At 41.2% G+C, this 14,168-nt stretch overlaps 1 protein-coding gene across 4 annotated transcripts in view; it reads left to right on the top strand.

Annotated features, from left to right (window-relative positions):
• Positions 1 to 14,168, top strand: part of LOC140197950 (von Willebrand factor D and EGF domain-containing protein) — a 332,457-nt gene that overhangs the window by 84,338 nt on the left and 233,951 nt on the right. For all 4 annotated transcript variants that reach the window (XM_072258606.1, XM_072258607.1, XM_072258608.1 and 1 more), the window contains one exon: positions 6,977 to 7,194. In XM_072258606.1, the coding sequence (XP_072114707.1) occupies positions 6,977 to 7,194 (218 nt within the window). The remainder of the gene's footprint in view (positions 1 to 6,976; positions 7,195 to 14,168) is intronic.

The following is a 14,168-nucleotide window of genomic DNA, read 5'->3' as shown; positions in this document are numbered from 1 at the left end:
ACATCTCTATTTTAAATAGTTGCCCCTCTATTTTGAGGCTGTGCTCTCTTGTCCTGGACTCTCCCACCATGGGAAACATTCTTTCCACATCTGCTCTGTCTCAGCCTTTCAACATTCAGAAGCTTTCAATGAGATTCCCCCCCCACAACCTTCTGAATTCCAGTGAATACAGACCCAGAGCCATCAAACGTTCCTCATATGATGACACCTTCATTGCCGTAACCATCCTTGTGAACTTCCTCTGCACCTTCTCCAATGCCAGCACATCTTTTCATAGGTGAGGGACCCAAAACTACTCACAATACTCAAGGTGAGGCCTCATCAGTGCCTTATAAAGCCTCAGCATCATATTCCTACTCTTGTATTAAAGACCTCTTGAAATGAATGCTAACATTGCATTTGCCTTCCTTACCACCGAATCAACCTACAAGTTAACCTTTAGGGTGTTCTGCACAAAGACTCCCAATTCACTTTGCATCTCAAGTATTTGCATTTTCTCTCCATGTCGAAAATCGTCTGCACATTTATTTCTGCTAACAAAGTGCATGACCATGCATTTCCCAACATTGTATTTCATTGGCCATTTTCTTGCCCATTCTCCTAATCTGTCTTAAGTACTTCTGCAGCCTACCTGTCTCCTCAACACTACCTGTCCCTCCACCAATCTTCGTATCATCTGCAAACTTGGCAACAAAGCCATCTATTCAATAATTTAAATCATTGATATACAACATAAAAAGCAACGGTCCCAACACTGACCCCTGCGGAACACCACTAGTCACTGGCAGCCAAACAGACAAAGATCCTTTTATTCCCCCTCACTGCCTCCTACCAATTAGCCAATGTTCTAACCATGCCAGTAACTTTCCTGTAATACCATGGGCTCCTAACCTGGTAAGCAGCCTTATGTATGGCACCTTGTCAAAAGTCTTATGAAAGTTCAATTATACAGCATCCACTGCATCCCCTTTATCTGTCTGACTTGTAATCTCCTCAAAGAATTCCAACAGGTTCATCGGGCAAGATTTTCCCTTAAGGAAACCATGCTGGCTTTGACCTATCTTGTCCTATGTCACCAAGTACTCCATCACTTCATCCTTAACAAATGACTCCAACATCTTCCCAACCACTGATATCAGGCTAATTGGTGTATAGTTTCCTTTCTGCTGCCGTGCTCTTTTCTAAAAGAGTGGAGTGACATTTGCAATTTTTCAGTCCTCTGGCACCATTCCAGAGTCCAATGATTTCTGAAAGATCATTGCTAATGCCTCCACAATCTCTGTGGCTACCTCTTTCAGAACCCTAAGGTGTAGTGGTGCAGTTCATCTGGTTCAGGTGACTTATGTACCCTTAGGTCTTTCAGCTTTTTGAACAGCTTCTCCCTTGTAATAGGAACTGCACTCAATTCTCTTCCATCACACACTACAACATCTGGCACACTGCTAGTGTTTTCCACAATGAAGATGGATGCAAAATACTCATTTAGTTGACCCGCCACCTCCTTGTCTCCTGTTACTATTTCTCTGGCCACATTTTCTAGCAGTCCTATATCGTCCTATATCCACTCTCATCTCTCTTTTATATTTTGCACATTTGATAAAGCTTCTACTATCCATGTTGATATTGTTTGCTAGCTTGCTTTCGTATTTCATCTTGTCCCTTCTAATGATTATTTTAGTTGGTTTCTGCAGATTTTTAAAGGTTTCTCAATCCTCTATCTTCTCACTAATTTTTGCTTTGTTGTATTGTTTTTACATTAGCTATGACTTCCCTTGTCAGCCATGGTTGTACTATTTTGCCATTTGAGTACTTCTTTGTTTTTGGAATACATCTGTCCTGCGGCTTCCTCATTTTTTACAGAAACTCACACCATTGCTGCTGTCCTGTCATCCCTGCCAGCATCTCCTTCCAATTTACTTTGGCCAACTCCTCTCTCATACCACTGTAATTTCCATTTCTGAACTAAAATACCTCTACATTAGACTTTACTTGTTCCCTATCAAATTTCAAGTTGAACTTAATCATATTGTGATCACTGGCTCCTAAGGGCTCTTTTTAGCTTAAGCTCCATAACCGCTGCTGCTTCATTACATAACACCCAATCCAGGATAGCTGATCCCCTCGTCGGCTCAATGACAAATTGCTCTAAAAAGCAATCTCATAGGCATTCAAAAGACTCACTCCCTTGAGATCCATTACCAACCTGATTTTCCAAATCAACCTGCATGTTGAAATCTCCCATGACTATCATAACATCACCCTTTTGACATGCTTTTCAATTTCCTGTAATAATCTGTGGTCCACATCCTAGTTATTGCTGGGAGGCCTTATATAACTGCCATCATGGTCCTGGTCCTTTTACACTTGCAGTTTCTTAACTCAATCCACATGGATTCAACATTTCCTGATCCTATGTCACATCTTTCCACTGATTTGATGCCATTCTTTACCAGCAGAGCCACACCATCCCCTCTGCCTACCTTCATACCACTCTGATACAATGTGTAACCTTGGACATTCAGCTCCCAACTACAATCATCCTTCAGCCATGATTCAGTGATGGCCACAACATCATACCTGACAAAATATAAGAGTGCAGCAAGATAATTGACCTTATTTCTTATACTCCATATACTGAGGTACAACACTTTGAGTGCTGTATTTGCGACCCTTTTTGATTGTTCATCCCTATTGCACTGATACTCACCCTGCAGGCTGTAATTTTGTCCTATCATCTGCCTGGCCTTCCTGACAGTTTGACTGCACGCTATCTTTGCTTTTTTACCATCTGTCCTATCCTGAATCTCTTCATTCCAGTTGCCACCCCCCTGCCAAATTAGTTCAGACCTTCCCCAACAGCTTTAACAAACCTGCCTGCAAGTATATTGGTCCCCCTCTGGTTCAGGTGCAACCTGTCACTTTTGAATAGATCATACCTCCCCCAGAAGAGATCCCAGTGATCCAAAAACCCGAAGCCCTGTCCCTGGCACCAGCTTCTCAGCCACGCATTTATCTGTCAAATCATCCTGTTTCTACTCTCACTAGCACATAGCATAGGCAGCCATCCAGACATTACTACCCGGGAGGTCCTGCTTCTCAGCTTTCTGCCTAGCTGCCTAAATTCTCTCTTCAGGACCTCATTGCTTTTCCCTCCTATGTCATTGGTACCAATTTGTACCAAGACGTCTGGCTGCTCTTCCTTTCTCTCTAAAATGCTGTGGACATGATCTGAGATGTCCCTGACCCTGGCACATGGGAGGTAACATACCACCTGGCTTACCTTCTTACTTGCTGTGCTTTTGTGCAAGTCCTTTGTGTTCAATTAGATAACATGTTTTTAGTTAGAGCATAGGACAATACAGCACAGGAACAGGCTATTTGGCCCACAGTGATTTGCTGAACCAGCTAAAAAGCAAATCAAAAAACACGCAAAAACTCATCTCTCCTACCTACACCATGTCCATATACCTCTAACTTCCTTACATCCAAGTGCCCACCCAAACGTCTCTTAAAAGCCTTCAATGTATTTGGCTCTACCACCCTATCAGGCAGCATTTTCCAGGCATCTACGACTCTCTGAGTAAAAAACTTACTCCTCACTTCCCTTTGAATTATCTGCCTCTCACTTTCAATGTATGTCTTCTGGTATTAGACACTTCAACTTTGGGAAACAGATACTCTCTGTCCACTCTATCTATGCCTCTCATAATCTTGTAAATCTCTGCTAGATTTCCCCTCAGCCTCCGGCACTCTAGAGAAAACAACCCAAGTTTATCCAGCCTCTCATGATAGCACATGCTGTCTCAACCAGGCAGCATGCTGTAAACCTCTTCTGCACCCTTTCCAAACCTCAACATCCTTCCTTTTGTGGGGTGACGAGAACTGTATGCGATACTTCAGATATGGCCTAACCAGAGTTTCTTTGCAACTTTATTTCATAGTTTTCTGACCAAAGGAATCAACTGCACATTTTTCCTTATACCCTATTAAATAAACTTTATCCATGCACTTAATCCATTCATCTCCTTGGTAATCCCCTTTTGTCCTCTACCCATCTTTGTCTCATTAGTAACAAACAAGGGAGAATCTGCAGATGCTGGTGTACTTTTTTCCATTGATTCTGCCTAGCCTGCTGAGTTCCTCCAGCATTTTGTGTGTGTTGCTTTGTCTCATTAGTAACCGTATCTTTGGTGCCTTCATCCAATAACTTGTGAGAAGGTGAGGCCTCAGCATGCCACTCATTACATCTTGGTTTCCTATTAGTTAGCTGATCTTCTTTCCAGGCTAGTAAGTCACTTTCTCAACCATACGCTTTTCTTTATCACAATCACCTTTGATGTGGTCCAATATCAAAGGCCTTCTGGAAAATTAAGTATAAATTCTCCTTTATCCATTACTTCTTCAAACACATCCAACAAAGTGATCAGACAAGATTTTTTCTTCCCAAGCACTCGCTGACTTTGCCTGATTACTGTGAATGTTTCAAGGTGCTCGACTTTTATAACTTCAGCTTCTAGAATTTTAATAACAGATGTTATTAATTGTTATTTAATAACAGAGGCTTCTTGGCCAACAATTTCTGCTTTCAGTGTCCATCACGTTTTGAATAAAGGAATCTCATTTGCAATTTTCCAACCAAATAGAGCTTTCCCCATATCCAAGAAATCTCAAAAAATTTCAATCAAAGCATGAACTATCTCACCAGCCTTTTCTTTTAAAACTCTTCACTGAAGCCTAATAGGACCTTGGGGTTGTCAGTAAATGTGCCCAACAATTTGCTCTGTACCATATCCATAGTTTTCATAATTTTCTTAAGTTTCTCCCTTCCTTCCAATTCCCAAGCACTTGAGATCTATGTTACTGTGCCATCTTGTTATATACCAGATCTAATTGTGTTTTTCAAAAACAAAATTGTGAATAAGTTTTACTATCTGATCTGGGACTACTAACCAAGACAACTTGTTATCTTAAATGTCAAATAGGCTGGAGGAACATTTGGAGTTTACAGTTTGCAGTACTGTATTGCTATTTGCCAGCTGCTGCTTATATAAATCTAAATATGCAATCTCACTGTATCAAAGCATTTTGCATAATCTCCACTGAGTCAAATTCCAGATTCAATAATAGAAATTAAGTTTAGAAGACTCCTTATGACTTGGACTGATCTCAAATTCTACTACTAGTGCCTCGAGCGTTAAGTACAATAAATGATCTGTCTGTCTTTTCTGTTCTGAAATTGCAAGAAGTTAGGCAGATGAATTTAGAGAACTGATTGTATTATTGTTTAGAGTGAATTGCCAAGTGGATGATTAGCTGGGCTCTGATACAAAGATTTAGAAGCAGTTGACACAAAACTGGATCCATGACTATTCATACAAGCAAAACATGTCTTGGCAATAAATGTAGTTCACCCACTCCTTCACCAAAAAAGGCTGAAAATCCAGTGTGAAATAGTGTAAAGCTGAAAGCCTATCAGCTATTATAGACAGAAAGTTCCAAAGCATTCAGCAATTTATGGGAGGACTGTATATAAACCTAAATGTCTTTGCAATTTTTTGGTACATTACTCCACTTTCTCTTGGCCCTATTGGATGGGCCTACAACTAGGGGTCATGGGTTAAGAGTGAAAAGTGGAACATTTGAGGGGAACATGAGGGAAACTTCTTCACTCAGAGGGCCATGAGAGTGTGGAATGATCTGCCAATGCATATGAGCTGAATTTCAAAGTTTAAGAGAAGCTTGGAGAGGTACATGGATGGTAGGTGTACGCAGGGCTATGGTCCCCGTGCAGGTTAATGGGAGTAGGCAGTTTAAATGGTTTGTATGGACTAGATGGGCCCAAGGGCCCGTTTCTGTGCTGTACTTTTCTATTACTCTAAATGGATTAGAGGCGGTAGGGAGTTGCATTGACATGCTAGAAATTCTATTCGCTCAAAAGAACAATTGCTGTATATTCAATGTTGGAAAGCTCATTTCACAGATTTAGAAAGATATGATCTTTTAGGACGTGCTTTTTTCTCATTACTATCATCAGAGATGAGATACAGGAGCCTGAAGACCCACACTCAATGATTTTTTTTCCCCTCCACCATCAGATTTATGAATGTTCCCTAAATCCATGAACACCAACTTGTTATTCCTTTCTTCACACTATTTATTTTTTGTGTGTCTTTGTACTTTACTGCTGCTGCAGGACAGCAAATGTCACACTGTATATCGGCGATAATGTATTTGATTCTAATTCTGGAGCTTGGAACAGATTAGGGTGAATGGCACTGTAAAAAGAGCACAATATGTCAAACAATCTAAAGCAAAGACTTCATACGAAAGACATTTTGTCCAGCACAGGAGGGTATCAGAATGGAATCTTCTGCCACAAGTAATTCTTGAAGTGGAGTCCATTGGTTCATTTTGAAGAAATCTAATTAACCTGAGAAAGGTGAGCCTTAAGGTTTATGAGGAGCAACCAGCAGAATGGGATAAACAGCTTGAGCAGGATGAAACACTCATGGTCTACTCTAAACAAACTGTTGCTGTTCAGTGCACTTTTGTGCTTTCAGAAACAGTGTTCCTTTATGCAGTTATTGCTTTAAAAATGTCAAAATGCATACATATATTTCTTCTACTGCACTCAGATTACAGAAATAAGAGCTAAAATGTATGACACTGTAGTGGTATTTACAGTTCCTATAATTTCCTCTTGTTGGAGATGAATACTGACAATTATTGTGATTCATGACACTTTTAGCCATCATCAATATACATATGAAAATGAAGAAACAATTACCAAGAACAAATTTAGGTCTGATGTCTCTGTTCCTATGCTGAATCGGAATTTTACATTTGTCTCTCAAATTAGGAATGATAACATCTCAGAATTAACTTTCTCCATGTTATGAGCTGATTCTCTGTATCTATGAAAAATGACACATGTTCGATATCTTTTTAATGATTTCATTTGCTGTTGTATTTCCAGACAGTCAGATTTCTTCACTCCTAAACGTAGCACTCTCCTCATGCCAGGTGGATTTAATATGGATGCCTTGTATGGCTGGGAGTTGTGCAAGAAGTACTCTGTTTGTGACAGCTGTGACAGACTTTGCTCGAGATGGAAATCGTGTCAGCAATATTAGGATTGAGCCTATTAAATCAAACAATTTCTTGTGGCATGGTTACACCCCAAAGGATATGAAGGTGAGTTTCTAATAAAGCATTTTAGCAGCATCAGCAGGTTACCTTGAATTTTAATTGCAAAAAGTGTTGATGGTTGTCATTAGGTATCAACCTTTGAAATTGTAAATCATATACCGCAGGGAAAATATACACAACTGAACGACTGAGAAACTTTGTACAGACTATTCAAACAATTTGTAGTCCCAGAAATTTATTACATAATGGTCCATTTGGTTTTCTCATCAGATTACAGGGATAATATATTATGATGCAGGGGTAATGCAAGCAATTAGGGGCATCAAGCTAGTGTGGGTGTTTTCTTCCTTCTGAATTGTTTAATCTAATAGAATAATTCACTTTACTCCACTCCTGATATATTCAACTTTGTTCTTTGTAACCACCTGAGTTCCATGATTTCAAAAAAACATCACTGGAATGCCAGTATTCAATGAATAATTATGATTGAACGTCTGCTTTTACCTTTGCTTTTTAAAAGTTTCACATTTCCAGTACATGGTTATAATTGCCGTATTAATGGCTCTTGTTTTTAAACATTTGGTCATCAGCTGAAGTTAAATTCCACAACTGTTAAAGTGGGATTTGAATTGAGGTCTTTGGATGTACTGCTAGTCTGGTCATCTAACCTCTGCCTACCAACACTTACCTAATTATATTGGACTAAGTGTTTCCCAAATGCTGTCTCTCAACTTGCCTGCAAATTTTGTTATGTAACCAAGAACTGGTCCAAGCCGTATTGAAGCTAAAACTATCTAGGTTAAAGATTGGCTTTTTTAGCTTTATATACATCTAAACATTGAAACATACAATGCAATTTGTCGCCTTGCTTTAAAAACAAGCACATTGTCGCCAACAGAGCATACCCACAACTCGTTAACCCTAACCCTACCTTATGTCTTTGGAATGTGGGAGGAAACCTGAGCACACAGAGGAAATCCAAACAGTCACCAATCTCCTTACAGACAGCTGCAGGAATTGAACCCTGTCGGTGACTGCTGGTGCACTAACCACTGTGCTACAGTGCCACCTTGTCCATCCACTGGCTTACATTCAATCTTCATCCTTTTTGCAATAACTATTTGAACATTTAATATCACCAAACTGTTGTGCAGATTTCGTTCTTTTTGTAATGTAACCATTATTGCTGTAATCTTATCTGAATTAAAAGGGATTACCAGTTTCCATTTCAAACTTTGGTGTCATGTCAGTGTTTATAATTAATATCACAGCTTTGACAAGCTTCCTTTTCTCCATTTTTACTATGAAAATTTTATACCTTGAATTACATAACTTACAATTCTGTTTTTTTCTGTGACTCCATTTAATTACAGTTACTGTATCAGAATTCAGCACAGTATTCAAAGCCCTGTCTCAGAGTCTTATTTCTACATTTTAATAAATAGATTTAATCTGGTTCTGTTGGATTAGTAACTGAGGAATCTTTGGATTCAGAAAATCCTTTTTTCATTTTACCACATGAAGTGCCTGACCAAAGTGCATTTGATGGTATAGTATGGAAGAAACTTGCTTCAGTGAAGATTTCTGAGCTTTGATCTGCAAGTCAGTGGATTGCATTTTAAGCAACAGACACACTATGCTGGAGGAACTCAGTAAACCAGGCAACATCTATGGAAATAAGTAAACAGTCTACATTTCGGGCTGAGATCCCACATCAGGACCTTTCTTGTGTTTGTGGTTGCATTTTAATTCAGATTCCCAAAGCAAGAATAATTGCAGGTAGACATTGCATTGTATACAGAGGAATTACAAGATCACAAGACAAAGGAGCAGAAGTAGGCCCGTATCGAGTCTGCTCCGCAGATCCCCCATGAGCTAAACTATTCACTATTCAATTAGCGGACTTTTCAATATACTGGCCTGGAAAATCTTAAGCATGCCCATATATTTTATGAGCTCTGCATATGAATATTGGTTATTATTTGGGCTGCAAGAAAATTGTGCTGATTACCCAGTCAAATCCCACAATTCTGCAAGTCTGTTGGGATAACCCCAGCTGTGAATCACGCTTGCAACAGTGGGATAATTTCTTTGTCAGATGTGATGCGATTTCATTTTAAGCATAGTCAGGAAATTAGATCATCTTTTTTTGAGGTGCGGCTTTAATTAGGCATATTTTAAACAGCTATTTTTAATGGTGCTACTTTAGGAGCAGCTTCTGACTGGAACGCTACAAGTCCACTCAGCTAAGTTTTCTTACTCACTTACGGCACACTCTGTTGGTACTAATGCCCCCCGCTTTCCCATCTCGCTGTTGGCTCTTAACTCTGGATTGCCCCTCCTTGATCTGCACTTCTTGAACTTGGACTTCATGTCAGCTTGATTCTTCCTTACTTCCTGATCTAAGCACTCCCCTTCCCCGCTCCACACCCAATTTTTGTTCTGACTATTCAACGTGCTAACTCTGTTCCTGATGGCATCCTGGATCCTCAGAGTAGTCCAGCTCTTAGGAAACGCCACAGCTACTCAACCATCTGAACTCCACAGAGGTCATTATTGAAACCTCAACAATTCACACTCAATGTACAGTAGTCAGACTTGCTGTTAAAGAGGACATAAAGAATTCCAGAGCTCCATTTGAACTATACCTGGTCCTATTTCATATAGTTTAATTTCTTATTTTTTGTGCCTTAGTTAGCAATCAGCTCTCACTAAACAACATCAAAACAGAAATTTTGATAATTTTCTGTTGGACTTTGTATGCACGAATTGGTAGCCATATTGGCAGTGTGATCATAATGCGATCTCTCGAGTCGGGACAAGTGTGATGTTCTCCTAAAGGGTTGTCTATTGATGGGCTTCTCAGGTGGCTGTAGAGGCAATCCAGGATCCACATATTCTGGTGCAGTGTGGGATAGAGTAAGTGGTGGCTCTGGATAGTGGTTGGGTCTTTTGGTTGTTCACTCTCTCCTTTCACAGCTGTGGCACAGCGGAGGTTGTGCTCATGTAGCACAGCTCCCTCTTGAATAGATTTCTTCCAGGTGTATCTATTGAGTTCAATGTATTCCCAGTGTTTAGATGTCATGTTGAATGTCTTCAGGCTGATTTTGATGTTATCTTTGAAGTGTATCCACTGCCCACCAGAGGCTCACTGGCCTTCCTTCAACTGGGAGTAAAGGATCTCTTTGGGGAGACTTGAGTTAGGCAACTGGTTGGCCTGATCTATCCATTGGAATTGGTGTTGCTGTTCATGTTGGCCTCCTCCAGTATGTTGGCTGTTAGTGTGCCTGTCCTTCCAGATGATTCTAAAAACCTTTTGTCAGGCTCTTGGTGGTATTGTTCTAGGATTTTTAACTGTATCTTGTAGGTGGTCCATGATTCAGTTCCATGCACAAATGTAGGCAAGACTTCTCCTCAATAGACCAAGAGTTTTGTTTGAACATGTAGGGTGCAGTCTTCAGAGACTTTTTTCCTTCACCTTGCACAGGCTTCATTAGCACTGCCCAGGTGGTGGATGATTTCTGTGTTGATGTCTGCTTTTAAGGAGAGAATGCTGCCAAGGTAGGGAAAGTGCTGTGCATCTTCAAGGGCAATATCATCATTTTTTCTGGAGGGTTGAATAAATGGTAGTGGCTGATGCAGGACCTGTGTCTTTTTTATATTCAGAACAAGACACAAGGCACTATATGCCTTGGCAAAGGCTTTCAGTTATTCTTCTGAGTGTGTTGTGATAGCATTGTCATCCAGATATGAACCCCTATAATGGTGATGATGCTGATATTGATCTTGTCCTTGATCTGCTTAAAGTTGAAAAGCCTCTATATATGACTGTGGCAGGTCTTGTCCAAGGAGGGGAAGGATGGCAGCAATAAAAATGGCAAATACTGTGTGTGCAATGATACAATCCTGTTTGACTCGTGTTGACAGTGAAGGGTTCTGATTCAACACCATTATTGCTGAATACTGTGGCTGACATGCCATCCTGGATTAGCCTTGGTATTTGTAGGTACTTGTCTGGACAGCCATTTCTTGATAGTTTACACCAGAGAACTTGGCAGTCTAATTTTTCAAATGCCTTTGTCAAATCTTACCGTAAGGGCTGCCTTTGTTCATGGCATTTCTCCTGTAATTAACATGCTGTGAAGATCATGTCTGCGTACCTCTAGATGGGCAGAATCCACACTGCAATTCAGGGAGTACTTCAGATAGTAGAAGAAGTTGGTTGACAAGGATATGTGCAAGCACGTTACCTGTTGTTACTAGAAGGGAGATGTCTTTGTAAGTGTCCCAATCTACCCGGTTTCTCTTCTTGAATATGGTCACTACTACAGCATCCCTGAGCTCTGAGAGCAGTTCTTCCTTTTGCCAGATATTCATGAGTAGGGCATGTAAGTGGTGCAAGAGTGCTTGTCCATCTTCCTTCTAGGATCCTGTCAGGAATGGTGGGTTTGTTGCTTTACAGTCTCCTGATGGCTTCATGGACCTCTTTCATACTGGGAGGTTCTCACATGTCTTCTCTCAAGGTCTCTGGAGGATTTGGTTATGAACCTTTGGTTCAGCAGAACTGTTGCGGTTAAGAAGTTCTTGAAAGTGCTCCCTCCATCGATTGTTGATATTCTTCCAATCCTTCAGCAACTTCTTTCCATCCTTTGAGCGTAGCAGGTTTAATCCACAGTAATTTGGACTATAGCCTACTTTGGTGGCATTGAAGAAGCCTCTCTGGTTTCTACCAAGAATTCTTTAGCTCTCTCACCCTGTGCTGATATTTGCCTTGGCTCTGATATAAGCTTCTCTTTTGGTCTTGCTGCCAATGTCATTTTGGCAGGCGCAAAAGGCTTTCATTTTCTTGGAGATGTGTCCAACTCCATGTTGTTTTCATTAAACCAATCCTGATGTTTTCTGGACTTGTTCTTACAGGTATTGAGGATGGTCGATTTAAACAGAGAACAAGAAACTGTTCTTCAGTTTCCTGCAGATATTCCTTTTGGAGGTTTTCCCCAAAAGAAGCCTGAAGATGCTATTGGGTGGCAGTGTCAAGCCGGCTTTCAAAGTTTATTCTTGGCTTGCTTTGCTTCTTTTCGGTGAGTCTGATGGACTTGGTGGAGTGGGTCAGGTGATGATCTGTCCAGCAATCATCTCTGCTAGTCATAGGAAAAGAAATTGCCTTTTAAACTCACGAGAGAGCATAGGCCATCAACTTTTTGCTGTTGATGTTTCTGTAGCAGGCAATTTCCTTTTTTATGAGGTCAAGTTGCTAGCTCGACGCTCAACCCAGCACGGATGGAAAGCGTGCCAGGGGAGCCGGCTGGGTTTGAACTCGGAAGTCTTCGCTCTGAAGTCCGGCTACAATGCCACCAGCTGGCTTCGGCCAGTCATGGTCCTTGTGATACTTACATCACAGTGTTTCCTAGCTCGGTCAATGACAAAGTCAAGGAGATACCACTGTTTAGATTTGGGGTGCTGCCAAGCTGCCTTGAATTTGTTTTTCTGATGGAAGAGAGTGTTCATAATAATGAGATGTGTTCAGTACACATGGGTTGATGTTGCCAATGTCTTCCTTTCTATGCTACCTTTCCTAAGATTGAAGTTCAACCAACCCTGGCATTGAAGTCCCCTAAGAGAATTATCTTATCCTTGAGGGTGCTCGACAGTGTCAGCTCTAGACAAGCAGAAGAGGTCTCTTTTTCATTCAAGAGTTTATGCATAAGCACTCATAATGGCTGCCATCTGGTTGTTGGCAAGCACTATGTCATGGTCTCCATGGGAAGTTCAGAATGTTGACTGACAAGCTGGTTCTTTATTGAAAATCCAACACCAAGGATCCTGGGCTCGTCAGCTGCCTTCCCTTTCTAGAAGAAGGTGTAACAACCCTTCTCCTCCTTCAGTTGCCCTTCATGTGCCAAACAGGTTTCAGAAAGAGCAGCTAGGTCGATCTGGCATCTCCTCAGTTCTTTGGTGATATTCGCAGTTTTCCTCTCTGGTCAATCACTGGTTGCACTATCTTTAAGAGTGTGCACATTTCAGACTCTGAAGATCATGTTTCTTTCTTTCTGGCTATAAATACGGTGATCTCTCTGGACACAGTAATCCAGACAGGAGGTTTTGAGGTGGGCTATTTTTAGGGTATCTTTTCCAGCCCCTTCCCCAAGTTGGGTGAGCAGAGTGGATCCTTAATAGTGCCGATCAGTTGTGGCTGCAGTTGCTGAGGGGCTTCCAGACTTCACAATTCTGCCCCCTTCACCACTTGCTGATTGCCGTGGGACTTAATCTGGGATGTTAGGGTGGATTCCCTTAATGGAGAATGCCTGTGTCTGACTTTGTTTAAGGTGAGGAGACTGATGCACGGGCAACCACCACATGGTCCTTGACAGATCTGGGTCAGGGTCCAGTGGCACGGAGTACAAGACTACTGGGGATGCTTCACTGCTGCAGCCTTCCTCCACCTTCGCTGCTGTTGTGATGTGTCGTCACCTTCTGCCACCTTCACTGTTGACGTCTCAGTTGATTTCTCTCAAGATCTCAGGAACTCACAAACCCCTCCCGTATAGCAGTGTGACAATCCTCAGAGAAGTTATCAGTCCAGAATGTCATACGTTGCTGGTCCGTGGACAGAGGTGAACTTCTACACAATGACTTTGAGTCATTATGCTGGTTCACATTGAAAGACTCAGCAGCTAGCCTAGGTGAGTATGCCACAGCTCTCACAGACTTAGTCAGCCAATGTATAGAGCACTGTGTACGAAAGAGGACAAAGCAAGGGTTCCCAAAATGGAAACCATGCATGAACTGGGATACCCACTCCCTTCTGAAGTATAGGACTGTGGAGTTCAAATCATGGAACAAAAAACTGAGACATGACCTTTGCCAGGCTATCAGGATGCCAAGAGACAATACCATTGCAGATTCGAGCTTTCAGTTGTAAATTACATGCTGCAATGGACTACAAAATGGTGTCAGTCAGTATTGTCAGCAACAACGCGTCCCTTCCCAATGAGCTTCACACATTCTTTACACATTTT

This window comes from Mobula birostris, chromosome 5 (assembly GCF_030028105.1).
Source record: "Mobula birostris isolate sMobBir1 chromosome 5, sMobBir1.hap1, whole genome shotgun sequence".
In the NCBI taxonomy this organism is placed as follows: Eukaryota; Metazoa; Chordata; class Chondrichthyes; order Myliobatiformes; family Myliobatidae; genus Mobula; species Mobula birostris.
This window is presented reverse-complemented; position numbering and strand designations above follow the sequence as displayed.